This window comes from Odontesthes bonariensis, chromosome 12 (assembly GCF_027942865.1).
Source record: "Odontesthes bonariensis isolate fOdoBon6 chromosome 12, fOdoBon6.hap1, whole genome shotgun sequence".
NCBI classification, from domain to species: domain Eukaryota; kingdom Metazoa; phylum Chordata; class Actinopteri; order Atheriniformes; family Atherinopsidae; genus Odontesthes; species Odontesthes bonariensis.
In genome coordinates this window covers 15535109-15554369 of record NC_134517.1, presented here as the reverse complement: position 1 = coordinate 15554369, position 19261 = coordinate 15535109, and the positions used below count along the sequence as shown (strand labels likewise).

Below are 19261 nucleotides of genomic sequence, written 5' to 3'. Positions count from 1 at the left end.
TCCGGACCTTCCTGGGTTGAACGACCAGTCCTTCCTCTTTCTGCCCCTCTCCTCCTCAGTGTCTCTCCCGTTGCCCTTCTCGCTTTTCTGCCGTTCACCTCTCCCGTTCCCCCCCCCCCCGCGATGGGACACAGTTGGGTGAAAGTCTGCTTTTAGCCCTAAAACCTCCAGAGCCGGTATATGAGCGAGTCAGCACATTCAGACAGACTCTTGAGTGCACTCTATTAGCAGCAGTGAGGTAAATAAACCTCAAAAGACATGGCTGGATAAATTCATCTACTAAGGCTGTGCAGCATCTGAAGTAAAACACGGCATCACTCTTTTACACATTGCCTTTGGGAAACGTAGTGAAATGTACTGTAACGCAAACAGTTTCACAGACCGTACCGGCTGATAAAGTCCAGAGTAAGACATTATTGTCAGATCAGAAGAACTTGTCAGTGGGTAACAATTCGATGCATCTAAAATGCTGTTTTTTTTTTTTTTTTATCGTTATTGAAAAAGACGGATTCAGCCGTGAACAGGCTCCACGGCTGTGAGGCGTTTTTTTTTTTGTTTTTTTTTTTGCACTGCTGATAAAAGACGCTCGAGAGGAATCTGGAATTCAATAAGTCTCCTTATCAGCGGGCTAAAGGTAGTATTGACTTTTGAAAAAATTTCAAAGATTATCGGCAGCAGGGTGCCACATTGGTTGACTTATACAAAATGGATACACTGGACCTATTTTAGTCAAAGTTGTACAAGGCAGTCTCTGCAGTCTGGATAGGACAAGCTTGGAAAAAGCTTTGCTTTGGCAAATGGCATTTGCTGCATTTCTATAACAAACACAGTAATAAGCAACCTTACCTGCAAAAATTTTAACAGAGAAACCAATAAAATGATTTAATGCAATTCTTCGTAAGGCCACCGATATGATTGGCGCCTATCAGAACATATTTGTACAAAAGTTTGTGGGTATCTCTGTAGCTCACCTGGTCGAGCGTGTGCCCCGCGTGACTCTTTCTGCCCTCTGCTAAACCTGTCAAACGAAGACACGAAAGTCCCGGGGGAAAAAATAGGGAGAAAATTGTCAAAAATTATCTCCCTGTTTGTGTTGACGGCGTTCACGGTAATCTATAGAAAGCATTTTGTGTTTTAAAGATAGATTTAGGCTCATTTAAGAGAGCACGTGGCGTCCAGGTATAGCTTGAAACGGACTAGTGTGAGAAATAATGTATGAAGCCAATATGTCACCTGTGTCAAGTCACCGCAATTCATCTTCGGCCGAGACGTGCAGCCGCTGCTTCATAAAGAATATGCCTCCGCAGAATCTCGGCCTATTACATGCTCATTGTGCTCCTTTTTTTTTCACCCTGTAGGCTTTTTTTTTTGTGTAACTATAAGCCAGCAAAGTAGGTATTGATTGAAACTCGCAGCTGTATTAATAAGTGAATGAGTAAGATGTGTGGAAAGTCATGGGTGTATCTGCTTTGAAGGCCTTTTTCTCCTCCACAGTGAGGTGGCACAGTCATTTATCACGGCTGGATCTGTGCCCCTCGTTTGGTGTAATAAAACTCCCCCATCAGAATCGTCCAACAGGTCTGAATCACTCTGTCACACCACCTTCCAGCTAAGGCACGCATTAAATCAAGCAAGCAGAACGTTTCCTAAGGCAGCCATTGCCTTTTAATTTCCTGAAGAACCTTAAAATATCATTCATTACCAGAACTACACATATTTGGTTTTTAAAAGTCTCATAAATCAATAGTGGCCTGACTGCAATAATTATAACAAGTTAACATGTAATTTCCAGGCCGAGGGCCGTGCACTGGATTTTAGCATATGCAAACGAGGCAATTCAAATAGTGTGGGGATATTAATACGGAGGAACAGGTAACGAGGTACAGGTTATGAATTATGCATCAAAAAGTGGTTGATCTTCAATAAAGGAAATGAATTCACCGTGTAATCTAATTAGTTATGGAAGTCTATTATGTTGAGCTGCAGAAAGCAACTGTCCTTGAAAAGAAATGTATTTACAGTACATGGTAGCCCTTTGGAATGGAATTGCATTCTGGAGTGCTCCAAACGTTAACACCCCACCCCCCACCCCCCCGGCCGCCGCCGCCAACGCTGCCTACTCCTCCCCTCCTCCCGGTCCCAGTCTCCTCCTTATGTCTCACCACTTTCTTCCTTTTCAGCTCCAGACCCGGCCGGCCCCCTAAGAGAACCCAGAGCGTGACATCGCCCGAGAACCCCCACATCATGCCCCACTCGGTCCCTGGACTCATGTCTCCTGGCATGATGCCCCCCACAGGTATGGTGTGGTCTGCATTGCACTATCACTGTTGCTAAGGCTCTGATTCACTCTGTCCAGATCTCTTGTAGTTCTTTCTCTCTCACAAACACACACACACACACACGCAGCCTCCCTACGAGTGGCCTCCCCGCAGCTTGTCCTCGAAATGGCAACCAGTCCAAAGTGACACATGCACCCAACCACCAGACACCAGCCGCTCACTCGTTTACCAAAAACAGATCGTCTGCTCAAGCCCCTGAAACCAAGAGGGGTGGGGGTGGGGGTGGGAGATTAAATTGGACTGGAAATCCTTTCGCTCAGATTATTCCAGTAGATGTTGCATTTTGCCTTGAGTGCATTCTAATTAGTGCGATTAAATCCACTCCACTGGTATATGTACATAGGCAGTGGTGATGCTAAAGCGAGCTTATCGCCACAAGAATCAACAACAACCGTTTGTGCCCTAACTTAGCCCCGGGCCAAGTCTTATTGCAACTAATGCTTTTGTTCTATTTGTGGCTGGCTTCGTTGTGAGTGCTTTGATGTCGGTGGCTCTAAGTGCTCTGATTTGCATATTTCGCTGTCCTTCTTGATATGTCTTTAATGATATTGTGCTGTCGAAAGCAGCTCTTTGAATGCACAGTGTGCACCATCTCAAACCCAGCTATTAACTCACAAAGAAGCAAGCCACCAAAGCAGAAATTTCCAATGTAGATATTGATACATAACGATTTCAGCAGATTTGGGAATTACCCGAATTACCTTTGAATTACATCTCTGTAAAAGAAAAGAAAAGAAAAGGGAAAAAAAGGACTCATTTTTCTTTTTCTCGTTTGGTCTAAGAGGCAACAGTGTGGCGTCTATGAATACTGTTAAAGGTACGTTAAAAAAAGTCCACCCATGCGTTTCAGTACAATGGACGCTCACAGCTCAGGCTAGCGCTTTGAACTCTGGGATCCAGGGTGAGGTCACTGGCTATCTGCGCTGCACTGTAGACGGGCGAACTTAAAGGCCGAAGTGAACACAGAAGGAGAACAATGATGAGAAAGACACGTGTTATTTAGTGGAACATAAAGCAACAGAAAAGCCTTTTGATATCATCCCCTTAAAGCCCAGAGGGACTCTCTGATCTTGACATTTAGTCGGGGTATTCAGGGGGCAGAGATAAAGTAATTGAGGTTTTTTGGTCTTCTCATAACTGCCTTAAGCCTCCAAACTGTGGGAAGACTGAACTTCTACACCGCTCTCTGTGCTGTAATTAAACCGTTTATTGTTTGGATGATTTTTTTTTTTATTTTATTAAGCATTAAACGTCTCGGAAGCCACAGATAGTGACGGATTAGTAATCAAGTATAATTGACCACACATAAGTTAGCATCTAAGTAGGCGACTAATTGATCTTCCCCGTCATGTCCAAATCTTCTGAAAGATGATAAAAAACGACACTGAGAAACGGGCTCGAACAGTTACACTACTGTGTCATGTTGTATTAGTTCATTTTTCGGCTGAGCTAACGCCTGCACACACAGATGAGGACTCGGGCTGACGTTTTTTTTCACCAATTCTTCGGGACAAAAAGAAAAAAGAAGCTGCATTCCCCCCGTCAGTGAACTGCGGTCGGCAAACTTTTTCAAGAGAGACCACAAATGGGCATGCATGAGACATACATTCAAATCATTTGAGATTGATATCAATGCCGGCGAAACGGTGGAAAGATGCCTTCTTTACACTCAACGGGACCAGAGAGGGGGATGTGAAACACAGTGTTAACATATGTATCTTTGCCCTTGATACCGGTTCCATTTAGGAAAGGACAGCTTAATATGCTTAGTTTTCCTCTGAAGGAAATACCTTCATATGTGTGTGAAAGCACACGTGTGTGTGCGAGTCTGAATGCTTGCGTTCATGCCCCTGAGGGGGGGTTTGGGAGGGGGGGTGGGGGGTTATGCTGGAGCCTTTCCAGTTGCTGATGCATTACAGGCAGATTGGCGCCCAAATCGGATTATTTGCTGTGGACTGACACCACACCGAGATGACATCTCCTTTAAAGTGGAGACGTGGGGGGGGGCTCCGCTCACACTCCGGCCACTTCTTAAGCAGCAGCTTTGATATAATTCATTTATGTCCTGGGTATGGCTTCAATCTTTTAAGAAAAACTCACACGAGCCGCCGCGTTCGCTCACCATTAGAGAAATGAATGTCACCTATGTGCATCCTGTACTTTACGAAGAAAAGCAATGTTTGCCCCCCCACCCCCATGCCGGCTAAAGCCTTTGCTTCACTGCATAGTGTGATTTGGTGGCAGATGAGACACACTGTGATATTCTCTCTCTCCCCATACACAATTAGCGTGTTATTTTTGTGCCGCCGAGCGGATCATCTCGCCCGTCGCCACTTCAGGCGACTTTGAGGAGGCAGACCCGGCGTGCGCCAGGTGATTTCGTGTCTCTTGCGCCTCTGCCCCGCCTCTTTCAGTTCGCCGCTTGTAAGTAAGGTTAGTGCACCCCGTAATTGATACTAAATTTGCCGACGATGTGGATGGCACAGTTCAAGCGGTTTAGTGTGCTTAGGCCTGTTTCCCGTCGCCGTGCCAACACCAGCCCATGCGTAAAACTAGGGCGACCATGCTCGCTGACACGGGGTGTGTCTCTCTCTCTCTCTCTCTATTTATCCTGCCCGATAAATAAAGTGTGTTTTCATTGTTGCCCACAGTGCGGTCCTTAGCGCAGCAGAGGCAACAGAAACACGACAGATAAGCTCTCGTTGCGTTTTGTTGTCGTTGTTGTCCTCTTTTTTTTAAATCGGTGCTCGAGAAAGTCGTAAAAGTCGGGCCTTTTGTGTGCTGATGTGGAGTTAATCTGATTTTAATTCAATTATACGAGCTAGTTGCGGAGGGCACAGGCATTGGGGTGTTTGTTGTAAGAATGTTCTGACATTGGCGCAGGTATGGGGCAGCTAGCATGTTAATTAATGATGAAGATCCTGACAATATGCAGAGGCATGACAGCGTTAAGCCAGTCGGCTGCTGCTTCCTTTGCATATTAATAGATCCTTCATTATTATTTAATATGACAGCTGCTCCAAGGGCTACCATCAGACCTTGTCTCTGTTATTTGCTGTTTTGTGCTCCCCATGTGACAGTGCCATGCTAGTCTCTATTTGTTGAAATGTTCCCTTTTCTGTTCACTCACTGGTGTGACTCTCTCCATGTGACTCTTGATGCGCTGTTTGTTTTATGCTCAGGAGGATTCGGAGATGTCGGTGCTCCCATATCAGAAAAGTGTCTGAATCTAAAGGTGACTTTGAAAGAATATACGAGGCTGGGTTGTTTTGTTTGCATAGTAATGAATGCAGATTAGCACTGAGGAGGATTGGCCTTGTTGACGCTCAGACTCCTGGTGGCTAATAGACCTGTTGGAGGACGACGACATCTCCCTGGGCTTCCTCGTTGCGTCTGCTGTGTCGAGGTGTGCGTTACGTGGATATGACAATTGATCCTGCGAAATGAAACAATCATCGGGACAACGATTTCGATCTGTGAACCGAGCCACTTAGTCTAAGACAGAAGGGAGGTCGCAGCTGAGTGATAAATGGAAACTGGAAAAGGGATCATTCCATCTGTTTCGCAATAGTACAAATCAATTTCTCAGCCTTCGTTTACTCAATACACATTTGATCCGAAAACCTGTTACCTTCCTTCCCCTACACGGTTTCCGTTTTCCCCTTTTTATTTGTTTTGTCCGCTCCTGCGGGTTTAGTCCGGTCCACGGAGGAAAAATAGATGGTGAGGACAGACAGGCTGCAGTGCAATAAACCATGCTGTTCTTACAAGTTAGAGAGCGTCGGAGGGCTCCACTGCGGCACTCCTTTGAGCGGCACCTGATTTGTGGGGGGAATTTATCACACAAACAGCCCAGAGGTGATTTCAATATTTACCCGGCAGTCTGCTCTGCATACGTCTCATTTGGAAAACAGTTGACTCTTGCCTATTATACACAAATGAAGGCTGACCTTCAGACTGGGCAGAGGCCACATTCATTATGTGAAGAAAGTATCACCTTCTTATGAGGCAGTGGCTCTTTTCTTCTTTTTTTTCTCTCTCTCTCTCTCCTGGCCTTCCTATGCATATGGAACAGCAGCCAGGGCCCACTGCAAATGAGAGGGCCCCTCGGTGACATGATGTATACTGTACGTCAATATGGTACTGATGTATTTTAAGATGCAAACAAGGCTTTAAATTATATGCACCTCCATGTCAGTGGCTCAGAGTGACTCCCACCATCTGCCCATCAGCTGGACATGAGGGGAGAAGGTGTTCGGCGCCCGGTGTGCTCTCGTGGGCATGTTTGTGCCCCTCCTAAGCTCATATGTATTTATTACAGCCGCATGTTTGATTTCTGCCTCCTCTTGTACTCCTGCCTCATCTCAAATGCATGGCTAATAGCCGCTCTTGAGTCCCGTCACCGGGACGCGACAACTTAGACGTGATAAACGCAGATGGCACTTCGTCCTGCGTGAAAACGTAATGCAAACCTGTATATCGAGTGCGAACAAGCCCCTTGTAAAAGGGCAGCTGATATACCCCCGTGTTGATATGAGTTATAACAGTAATAGGTACACATCTTTTTCTAGCCACCCATCTTTGATTCTGTTGCTGGGATTGGCAAGAAGAGTCGCGGGACTCTCCTGAGACACACCGGGCCTGGAGGAGCTTTAGCGCTATCTGTCCCTGCTGTGAGAGACCAGCCTCATGAATAAAGATTTCAGTCACGTTCCATACACTGGAACCCTGGAACTACCACAATGACAAACCAGTGTTTTATGATCTCTGCAGTGCGCCGAGCATATGTCTGTCTATAATCTCCGACTCACTGTATCAATCATATCAAGTTCAGTTTGACTGATGTGGACGACTGTGTCAGATTTAGCTTCTTTTTTTTTTTTTTTGAGATTGCCGTGGAAATTTGAATGATTATTTAAAAAAAGGGATGTCAATAGTCATTTAGCCTACTTAAAAAACCGGCGCCTTGGGCTCGGGCGGGCACGCACGCAGAATTCTCAACGGCGCTTTGGCATCTTGTCAAAAATGCTCAAATGTTGTGCATACACGGTGACGCAGTGTTTGGCGCTGCAGCAAAGATACTGGATGTTTCAAGAGTTTCTGTTTGCTAACTCGAGTTTAAAGACCGCTTGGCATGTTTTACGGGCAGTGTTAACATAAATAAAATGCCACATTTACGGCATGATGGAGCCTCGGTTCTTGGGACGTCTCTCCCCAGTTGTCGCCGGAGCCCAGTGTTAGTCCATCCACAGTTAAAGTTGTGCGGAGTTGTTTTCTCGACAATCGGTTTCTAACCTCTGCTGCACGGGCTATCTATTTTCAAAACCTCCAGTCGTTTAATACGGCGGCTCATTTTGTCCTTTTCGTATTCCTTGATGAATTTTCCACTTGAAAACTCGCCTCGACAGTCAGAAGAAACGCTCTTATTATGAGGCGCCACAGTGTATTTCTCCGAGTGATTTGAACACCACAGTTGGGCATTGTTCTGGGTTTATTAGGTCTGATGAATATGTCAGAAGTTATCATTGAAATTCCCCCAACAAGGTTTCAGAAGACACAGTTCTCCGTATGGATTTGCTCATTCCGAACGCCCCTGTGAACTCTCCTATGTCACACTGTATCCCAAAGCCTCTTACATATATACACACATGCATTGTGCATTATGAGTTGTACACACAAAACGCTGGCATCATGTACTATTATCTTGACTGCATCTGCTCCCATCAAGGGACAAATACATCAATATAGTGGCGGGGTTTGCTGGAGTCGGCGAAACATTCATAAAAATCATAAGCTGCCGCACACACAGGAATCCATCTCATCAGCATGATAACCTGCTGTGAAGATATCCCCTGTCAGAAGATGAAAAACCAAGTTATGATCTCATAGGAGCTTGTTCCCCATCGTGTATGAAATTATTCATAGTTTTTAGTGTTTCAGATGTTCCTTTGCTTTGTTGTCTTTATTCGCCACGGCAGGTCTGTGAAAGGGTTTTGCAGGTGCCGCGGCTCAGCCTCCGCAGACGTGTAGCAGTCTGTAAGCGCCCTGTCTCCTCTGCCTCCTCTTGCCTCCTCTCCCTAGGCCTGACAGCAGCCGCGGCAGCAGCTGCCAACGCCGCCATCGCAGAGGCCATGAAGGTCAAGAAGATCAAGCTGGAGGCGATGAGCGGCTACCACGGCAACGCCAACCACCACGGAGGCGACGGAGAGAACGGAGACCTCAGCTCCAGTGTCGGTGAGGATGCCCTTCACAAACACAAACACACACACTTTCACAAACACGTCCACACTCATGTTTAAGGGAGACAAATGCGAGCTGTGACCTCCTTTATATGACGGCGCAGACCTAGACTGTGCAGACGGACACATGAATTAGAACTCCAGCCTCATCTATGTCTGTGCAACTCTGTATGTGTCAAGCTGATAACACACAAATCTTAAGACATTTACAGTATAATCTACATATTAATCCCCCTATGTCTCAAAATGCACGTATTATGGAGCAGACAAGACTGATAACAGCCATGACTTATGAAGTTTGTTTTTTTAAACCTGGACCTTATTTCTGGCATGAAATACGTTCACCTACTCACCGATAACAGTTTGGTGAAAGTCGGCGTCCTTCGGACGCTATTTAGATCACTCGAGATCTGCATATATCCATATAACGGGAGTGAACAGGGCATAGACAATAAAGCCTCTAAATAAGGCATTATCTGTCTTTATTTCACCAATACTTTAAGATGAATGAATGAATGAACGCGTACAATTGCTACAGTTAGCTCAGAGCTGCCGTGTTGTTGTTATCGGAGCTGCAGCACAGCTCATTCACGCCGTGCTCTGTGACGGTCGGCTATCTTTACATGGAGTATGCTACTGCTAGTTTTGTGCAACATGGTAATTTGGAATATTCGCACTAACAAACCATGTTACCAGCAGCAGTAGCAAATTCCGTGTAAAGATGCAGCGGTGGCGCGCATCGATGACGTCATCCCAGTAGGCGCGTGTGTAGAAAGCTTCCCGATAACAGCAACCCGGCAGCTCTGAACTAACAGTGCAATAATATGCCTTCATTCATTCATTCGTCTTAAAGTATTGGTGAAATAAAGACAGATAATGCCTTATTTAGAGGCTGTATTATCAATGCCCCGTTCTCTCCTGTTATATGGATATACGCGGATCTCGAGTGATCTAAATAACATCCGAAGGACGCTGACTTTCACCAAACTTCTATTGGTGAGTAGATGAACGTATTTTATGCCAGAAATAACTTCCCTTTAAGCTTTTTTTTTGTTATTAGTCTAGAAAAAACCATAAATGTTTTAAAGGGGAACTGCGGTATTTTCAACATTAAGCCTCTTTTCTGAGTCGTCTGCAAAGTTTTAGAACCCCCCTCACCGCTTTTTTGATGCTACTGCTGTCTCCGATATGTGCCTAATTTGATTCTTCTCAACCTGCTTCAGAACGGCAAGTCATGCACATGTCTAGAAAGATCCGTAAAAGCACAATAAACGTCTCTTTTCAAAATTATCAACTCACCGGAGTGGTTACTGGTGTGCACTGGTAATCCGTACAAATTTCGTTGCGAAAAGTTGCTTCTGTCGTGTTTTATTTGGCAGCTCGTTCATGCTCGCACTATTTTCTTAGCGGTGGCGGAGTAATATCAACGAACATCCAGTACAAAATGTCAAATAAAACACGACAGAAGCAACTTTTCGCCTCGAAGTTTGTTATGGATTACAGTGCACACCAGGTAACCACTCGGTGAGTTGATTATTTTGAAAGAGACGTTTATTGTGCTTTTACGGATCTTCTAGACATGCGCATGACTTGCCGTTCTGAAGCAGGTTGAGATGAATCAAAATAGGCAAATACCGGAGACAGCAGTAACATCAAAAAAGCGGTGAGGGGGGTTCTAAAGCATAACAGACGACTCAGAAAAGAGGCTTAATGTTGAAAATACCGCAGTTCCCCTTTAATTAAAAGCTTTTAAAATCATCAAGTTCCACGTGCATCTGTTGATTTCCAACTGCTGAAAGTATTCAGCGGGCCCACTTACAAGGCCACCTAATAAGGTGGTACTCAAAAGCTCAAGCACAGATTTTCTTTTTGGAGATGATTAGTTATATTCACACTTTGATTTCTACTGCAGGCGTGTCATCGCATTCAGTCAAAGAAGTTACAGGGAATTTAACATGCGTTTGAGCTGAAACGGGCCTATTCTGCTCTGATGGATTCACATAGAATCAAGACATAAGAAAGGTCCCAATCTCAGTCTTTACCCCCTCCCCAAACTCCACCTTTTCTTTCAGCAATGTACTCACTCCCCGGCAGATTTCGACCTGAATCCGAAATGATCCCACCCGCACATACAGCTCCTCTCAAACCAAGATTTGCGGTATTCACTGGGCGCAGTGTTGTTTGTTCGTGAGGTTTTTAAAGTGCCAAACTGTTGGATTTAGCTTAGCATGTGTGCACTGAGAAGGCCAACGCTCATAATAGAAACTAAGCCACGTTCGAAAAGTGTTTGATGTTGAAAGAAAAAAGGAAAAAAAAAAACTTACAGCTAAGTAAAACTGTGAACATGGTCTCCCAAAGCTATCAGCTTTTTAACAGGGTCTAATTGAATTGCTGCGAGACCACTGCTTTTTCACAATGTACCATTTCAATTAATTATTAGCCCTAGAATGCAGAGAAGGACTTCTGTAATATCGCACACACACTCACACAAGCATCAGTGAATTAAAAGAGTGATAATGTTATGTTAGTGTGGATTCATGAGCCCGCTCCAAATTGCCAAACCAAATGTAATCCTGTAGCTTTTGTTGCTAAATGGAAGTTTGATTCACTTACTGGAATAAGTGGCGGGACTTCTGAATGCATTTTGGTCCAATAATACTTGACACCGCGGAGCTTGTGGCGCGCGGGATGAAAACAGGATGTGTTTCAGAGCGGATTTAACAATGCAGAATGCATGAAGTGTGAGGTCACCGCTCCGAGAGAATGGAGCGCGTAACAAAAAAAGGAGAATATGAGCTCGCGAGGTCACGAAATACAGATAAATGTGAGCACCAACAGCAAGGCTGTGGCAATGGAGCTAATAAGAAACTGTTTTATCTTTTTACAATTTAAATTGTAACCTTGAGTCACACAGGCAGCCACACAGGCTCCCGTAGAATCATAATTCTGGCAAAGGAGGGGGGGGGGGAGCAGTTCTAGGTGCGGGTGCGCGGGCCACAGCATTAGCTCCCTGAGTGAAATAATATGGCAGTGACGCCTCTCGGCCCATCCACAATCAATTGGATTCTTTTCCTTTAATATTTACTCGCAGCGATGAGATGCTCGTCTGCATGGTGATGAACAGTCTGCCACTGCGTTTGAAGGTGACCTGTCAGTGAGTATGGACAAATCTCTCGCTCGCAGAAATGTAGAAAATAATCATTAGGGCAGGCAGTCAGACAGGGGCCCCTCTCTCTCTCTCTCTCTCTCTCTCTCTCTCCCTCCTCACTCTCCTCGGATTTAAATCAGCTGCATTTATGATTTGAATTAATGCTTCGTTTGGTCAAAGGAATGGTCACAGAGACAAATGTAGTTTGGTACTGAAACCATCCTGATATTGATTACTGGGTGTCGCAGCAATCTCTTGTTTATATCAAGCACTCTCCTGTGACAGGGTGGCCAGCAGAGTCATCCTGATAATACGCTGAGATATATGGCCCCGCTCTGCACTGGAGAGTCATGGAGCACAAGCGGGCAGCATGCTGTCTTCCCTCATCCGGTCCCCGGACTTCTCACACGTTTTTTTTGCTTTTAATGGAAGCGTTTTGTAATTTAAAAAAAAACAAAAAAAAACAAAGACGCTGGCTGACTAGAAAAGCTTGATTACAGATTATTTAACATTCCAAAAGTGCTCAGTCTGGTCTGATTTATGAGTCTGAGCTTTTTTGGAGTTGCGAACGCCTAATATGTTCAGCTCTCATGCCTGTTATCCGATAGCAATCCAAAGTGTGTAAATCATTGGACTGTTACGGCAGAGAGTGGGCAGAAGGGAAATGTTCTTTTGTGCTGCAGCTTTGGGCCTAACTGGACTAACTGTTGTTCAGAGCACGGCTTGGGGAATGACTTCATTCTCTTTTTAGCAGACTTAGGACCCCAGCTGTTCTGAGGAAATGGACTGGCATTTTATAATCATTCCAGCTTAAACCCACGCAAACGGATGTGTTTACTTAAACAAATTATCTTACCCTACCAAGATAGGAATTGATATGATAATGAGCACGCTTCGGATAATGCCACGAAGGATGTAGACCCTTTAATCAGAAGGAGCCACTACATAAGCTCATTGAAAAAAGAAAAAAAGAAAAAAAAAATCCTCCTCGGCTAAAAATACAGGTGCCTCATCTCGGTGTTTGTCTGAGGCTGATCTTGTATTGTGAAGCGCTTATAGCAAAGCACACCAGAGCCAGCTAGTGAAGGACACTCTGTACTGTTTGCGGAGTTGGATTGCCCGCCGCTGTCTTTGTGTTGATGTAAATTGAACAGGCTAAGTTTCTCCCTCGCATATTAAATATTCATCACAATTAGACCTTCCTGTTTGCATCAGTGTTATTAATTATGGTGGTGGAGAAAAAACAAAAAAAACAGCCAGTTCAACCCGCCAAAGTAACCAAACGTCTCAGAAAGAGATGGTAGTGAAAAATATAGACGCGTGTTCAAAAAAAAAAGTGCTGAAGAAGTAGCGACATGACGATAGAGAGACGTATAATTGTGAAGACGGGTAGAATTAGGGGTGTGTGGCGGAGGTCTTTTTCTTTGATTTTTTTTTTTTTTTTTCCCGCTCGCACTCTTTAGCTGGAGTGCCCTCTCAAAGCACATTGTGGATTGTTCCTTCGCCTCTCAGGAAATGCCACAATTACAGATCACAGACCAAGCAAAACACGTGTGGCGCTTGGCCTTGAGGGGGATAAACAGCCCGCCAGTCCCTCCCAGCGCATTGACCCCCAGCCACAACCTTCATTACTGGGAGAAAAAAATATTGTCAGCTGCCCACTAACAAACACCTGCCAATTTCAAGAGAAGGAATTGCTTTTTTTTTCATCCCCAGAAAGGAAAGAGTGTTTTTTTTCTGCTTTTTTTCCCGACCTGCAAAAAAAGAAGTTGGATGAAAATACAAGTCGGAGTTCGCCCTTGTCCTCTTTTTCTCCGTCTCTTGTCTTTCACCCTCTGTCTCTCTTTGGCCACTGGGTGCTGCCCTGCCACTCATCTTACTCCTCACCACACAGCTCTAATGGAGCCGAAATCCTGTTTGTAATTAGATATGGAATTCCGCTGTCATCAGCCAGATGATGCCACAACATGCCGACCAAACAACTCACAGAAAGACAACACTGCAGGAAGAGGAGAGGGCTCAACAGTCGCTCCTTCCTTTCACGTATCAGCGTACATTTTGAATCCGTCCGCACCTGTAACAAATCTCCCGAGCCCGCCGAAGCGCTTGCATTCTGCAGCAGCGCTTACAAGGACCCGAGAGTGAGCCTTTTGTCTCGCATCTGTGTGGCTGCAGTCCAGGCTGCCTGCGCCCGTCGGGGAGTGGAAAGTCACACGCTAGGCGGAAGTTGGATGGGGGGGGGTGACAGGTACCTGGAGTGTTGCCTGACTGAGAGTTGAGAGAGGAGGGTTCAGGGTGAGATGATGAGGAAGCATCATTCTCGCTTCCCAGGGTCATCAGGCTAATTTCTGCAACCCGAGCCTTCGTGCTTGCGTGTTTGCTCGCGCGAGCGTGTACGCGTGTCTGAGTGCGCATGCTCGCGTGAGAGAGATAGACGGGGGGCCTTGGCCCTGAGAGCGCTCTGCGAGGAGACCACAGCTGTACACTCAGCAGCTAATTGGTCCTTATCTAGCTGTCCCATTCATCTTCATTTTTTACCAATTACTGAGCATTATCTGTGTTCTCAGTTGGGTATGGGACTTAATCCTTTTTGGTTAAGCTGGTGCTACAGCTTGCAAATTTCAAATGGAGGGAGGGGGTTTGCATGGTGGGAGGCTGAGGGTGGGCTTGGGAGGGGGGGGGGGGGAGGGGCAAAAGTCACAGCAAAAACAAACTCGAAACTTCCCATCATCCTCACTGGCAGGAAGCAATCAATAAACAATGACACCACAGAAGGAGAGGGGAAAAATGGAAGAGATCAATTATTGGCATTATAATTCAAGTCCTTGTTTGCAAACGTTGCAGCCCATTGATTAGGCTGCTCTTGTTGCACTCACCATTATTGACTGTTAAAACATATTTTCTCATCATCAGTGGTTTTACGTTTGTGCACACAGATAACGGCGCTTTACGGCCCCCCGCCATTAATTATTCAGCATGTATTCGGTTTAAAGCACAGCAAGTCAAATCCTCCTGTTTACTCTACAAACAATACCGGTACAGTACATTGCTCATCCAGAAGGTACATCAAGACGCTGCAGTCTGGGGCCGTCGGCCCTAATTTACTGAGATCAATGCATAACTAGGCTCCTCTCTATATGGGGTCCGTGCTTGGCCATGTAGCAGAGCTGAATGAAGTCAGCTTGGATACCATGCACTAATTACTGGAGTGCTTACAGCTCTGTTGGATAGCATTTGTAACATTTTGGCCCTTATAAGTGTGTCTGTTGCTGTAAGATAGGCTCGTTCATCAGACATTAAGATGCATATATGGAGAAATCATCATCACTTAGAACAGAAAACAAGTGTACAATGTGGGTAAATGACACAAACCATGATGTGTGCAGAATTTCTAGAAGTGCATGTGAACAGACATAGTCTTGCACAGAAGAAGCAGAGCACATATAGACACCCTACTCCTGCACTTTGATAGGGATCTGTTTGGTCACACTCTCTGCGCCAGCTGTCAGCTCAGCTCCACTGCTGCGATTTAATTAGTCTGTTTATGTCCTTTCTAATAATAAAGCTCTTGGGCGGAAGGACACATCCAACAGCTAGCTCCGCGCTCCAACCTGCTAGCTGCGCTGGTGCTGGTGGCCCAGACAGCTGAATATGGGCCATGATGGAGGATGGCTGCAGCTTCCTGCTCTTCTAGACGGAACACCGGCCCTAAGGCTCAGATCTGGTATCACCCCTAACTCAATCCTAACCTTAACCATTAGGGGATAAAGCACACACTGACCTGATATGAGTGTCTAGGGGCAACTTCATCCATCTTCCTCTCTAGCGCTCTTATGGGAGCTTTTGTCAGCCAAAGCTCTATAGAGCGACTAGATTGTTGCCATAGGCTGAAAAGAGCTCGACACATCGTAACACCTCTCTCACTGCTACAGATATTGTTTTGTCTAATTTTATATAATTATATATATATATATACGTTCAAAGTGTGGCTTGTTTTGATTTTCTTTTTTTTTTTTTTCCTAAATCAAGGTTTTCGCGGTTAGAGCTGCCACCATTTGGGAAATGGAAACTAATGGCGGTAACAGAATCAGACACGGAGTTAGACAGAGAGTGGCAGAGCAGACAGGCAGCCTTCCAGTCTGAGTGAAGAGCTTGATGGGTCTCCGTCTCTCTCTTGGGCTTTGGCCCCTCACCATCTCTCTATTAGTCTGCCAGGCTCATGGGAGCCAGGTGACAGATAAGTGAAGAACGACCACACACATTTTAATAGACATTTCAAAAGATAAACCTGATAATCATTCCTCTCTTTATGAAGTTCTAATGTCCTCGTTCTAATTCCAGTTGCGTCCGCTGTCAGGCGTCAGCATAACACTTGAATATGGCATGATCGGGAAATGGTGGGACGCAGCGATGTAGCTACAAAACACACACAAACGCAAGACAACTGCAGAACTAGATTGCAATAACTGGGGGGAATTGATTAAACGTTATTTGCGTAATGATCCATATCAAGTCCTTTCATATTTGAGTGGCAGCCGGGGTGGCGGCGAGGGACGCGAGGATGGGCGGCACGCGAGACAAATCACGTGTCATGGAAATATTTGTTTGATTGTCTCTTGTGGTTAGTTCACGATAACGGGAGCAGAGCTATAAAAAACAACTGACCAGTCGAGTTGTCACCCCTCATCAACATTAGGCCTCATTCTTCATTAATTGGATAGATTAATTCGGAGCGCTTTGATGCGGGGGTGATGCATGTGTTCGGCTGTCCCCTCCTCACTATTCTCTGTCAGGTTGAATTTAGCAGGGAAGGGGCTGACCTTTGAAAGTGAAGAGATCAACACAATTTGAAAAGACAATGTCACTTGGTGTAAATGTGATACGTGTAATAAATGACATTCAACCTTTCAGTGATGATGAGCTTTCGCAGGTCGGCATAATGTGAAATATGCGCGGCGTGTAATTGCGGAAGAATGGGAGCAGTTTTCGCATGCCCGGCTAAGATGGTGCAGCATTAGAGCCAGATATCATGTGCTCTCATTTCGCTCTGATTATGTGTAAGAGGAACCATTGCCATCGGGTAATGATATGACAGCAATGACACTGTGATGACAACAACCAAAATGACAATCTCTTTACTGTGATTACAGCAATCAGGACTCAAAGACAATAGTTCTGTTCCGCAAAGGGCATTTTGTGTGTTTTTTTTCATTATGACATGGGAACCCCCCTCCAAATAGAGCCGTCAGCCATACAGGGTCCAGACGTCTTAACCGCCGCAAAGCCTACCCTATGGACCAAGAAAGGAGGAGAATCACGCAACGCACGTTTTTTTTTACGGGGATATCCCAATCAGCACCCCTTTTGCAACGGGATCAGTCAAAATAAGCTTTTTTTGTCTTCGCGACTGCGTGTAAAATGTCTGACAAAAAAACGCCCGCTTCCGACGAAAGGCAAAAAGCTCGCCACGCAGAAATGTCCCGCGGCCGCCTGAACTCGTTAGCGCTTGGACCGCACGCCGCACTTTTAGAACGGATGAAGTGAGGGCGCGGGAGGTAGCGATGCTAATTTTGTAATTAAAACGGAGGATCCCGATGACCACATGCAAACCGACTCCCCAACCCCCCCCCCCCCCCCCCCCCCCCCCCCACTTCGCCCACACTAACGCGATATGACGGCAGAGTGGGCCGTGATTGATAACACTCGTCATATATTTCATTTCAGGGGGCCTTAGTCAAATGACAACTGCTTGTCATTGACTGAAAGCAATCTTTTTAAAAGGGGAGCCTTTGCTAAGTATCAGATGGAAATGATTCCTCTGTCTGCTTGGGTGTCACTGTCTGCAGGAGCTTATTGATTGGACTTGAATATATTGCACCCGCAGTAGTAACAGCTGCTAGCAATATCTCTCCTCTCTCTCTCTCTCTCCGTCTCTGCTCTCCTGCTCGCAGCACTCTCTGCGCCGCAGCTTACTGTAAGTGCTCGGGTGTCAAGGCTCTCCCGCGTGTGTTTTGTGTGTTTTTTTTTTATCGAGAGTGAAGTGTGACAAATGTAAAGCGAGCCTGGTTCCGACCCAAATTAGAGAGGCGAGCGCTGTTGCTAATGTGTCTGAAGGCCCGGCTCTCTTGGCCATCCGCCCCAGTCGATTGCGTCACCCGAAACCCACCATTGTCTGTGTGTCCCCCCCACGTTATCAAGCGCGAGGATGCTGGCATTGGTTGGTAAAGGTCATTTACTGTAATGAGATTTGCCACATGCAAGCATATGGCCGGATTATTGCCCTGTTCGTTAACATTTTCACAAAGAGACAAATAGACAACTAAGAACTGGGTCCGGCGCGGGCTGGGTGGGCGGGGTTGGGGTGGGCGTGGGGGTAGGGGGTGGGGGGTGAAACGTGTTTAGCATTTTCTCTTCAAAGACAGGAAGACTTCTTCACAACAGATCTGTCACAGCGATGATTGATCTTTCAATTTTCATAAGGAATGCGTGCCATTAGAGCAGAGGATTTAAATTATCCAATAAAAGTTGCCTGCCTTCAATTTTATACACTTAAAGGACACACACCTCTGTCTGTCTCCTTGATAATATCTACCACATGTTACACTCCAGTGATTTGGGTGGAAAGCAATTATGTTACCTCATCAAACCAGAAATCTTTTCTTATCATGCATCTCTTATATTACACGAGGCCTTTTGGCTGGGAACAGTTGCCCACCTGAATCACTGTGCATCTTTATCCTGGGATGCAAAACACACACTTTGCTTGTTGATGTGAATTGGCTTGAAATGCAGCCAGTCCTCATGACTCTTGGAATGTAAGCATATGTTTGCATGTGTTTTAGCTGCATGTGCGTTCGTACCTTTTGTGCGTTCGTCTATACGGCATCGTGGAGCCTCGAGTGTGTGTTTCCCCCCCACCCTCTCTGTGTTAGGCTTGCATGATGCACTCTTTTTATGTGTCTGTTTTTTATGTTGCTTGCCTGCGCACATGTGTTTGTTTTTTTCCTGTGTGGGCACGCATACGTGAGTCCAAAGCAGGTATTTAACAAAGACAAAGATGTCTGCTTTATTATCAACATTAACTGCGTAAACACAAAAAGCTTCAAAGTTTCATTCAATGACACTGAAGGGCTGTGGGTGGCTACATCAAAGCTCGGTACCTTCCTCACTCCCCCCCCCCCACCCCACCGTTTTAATGAGAAACAGGACTCTCCAGCCTTGACTGAACCTGCCATCTGTGTGTGTCTTGCATGCGTTTGTGTGTCTGTGCTCGTATGAACGTGGGAGAAGTTCTGTTTTCCTGTGCACGTGCGAGCATGCGCTCGTGTTGTCTTAAGTGGTGCCGCGATGGCAGGCGCCGCGTTTACGGAGGCCGCGTCTTACGTTTGATCTAATGGGCGGAAGGATCCCTCCACCTCACGAGCCGGGGCCTCTGATTTTGGAGGAGATTAACAGTTATGGAAAAAGATTAATCGCTGATTAGTGCCACAGAGAGACCATCTAAATGTCTTGCGGCATGACAGACACTTTTTCAC

The 19261-nt window shown here is 45.7% G+C and overlaps 1 protein-coding gene across 6 annotated transcripts in view; it reads left to right on the top strand.

The window, feature by feature from the left end:
• The window catches only part of dachd (dachshund d), a 93611-nt gene that overhangs the window by 46006 nt on the left and 28344 nt on the right, over positions 1 to 19261 (top strand). For 5 of the 6 annotated variants that reach the window (XM_075479228.1, XM_075479229.1, XM_075479230.1 and 2 more), the window contains exons 2-3: positions 2181 to 2296; positions 8421 to 8573. In XM_075479228.1, coding sequence (XP_075335343.1) covers positions 2181 to 2296; positions 8421 to 8573 — 269 coding nt within the window. The remainder of the gene's footprint in view (positions 1 to 2180; positions 2297 to 8420; positions 8574 to 19261) is intronic. The other variant, XM_075479232.1, reaches the window with a different exon arrangement.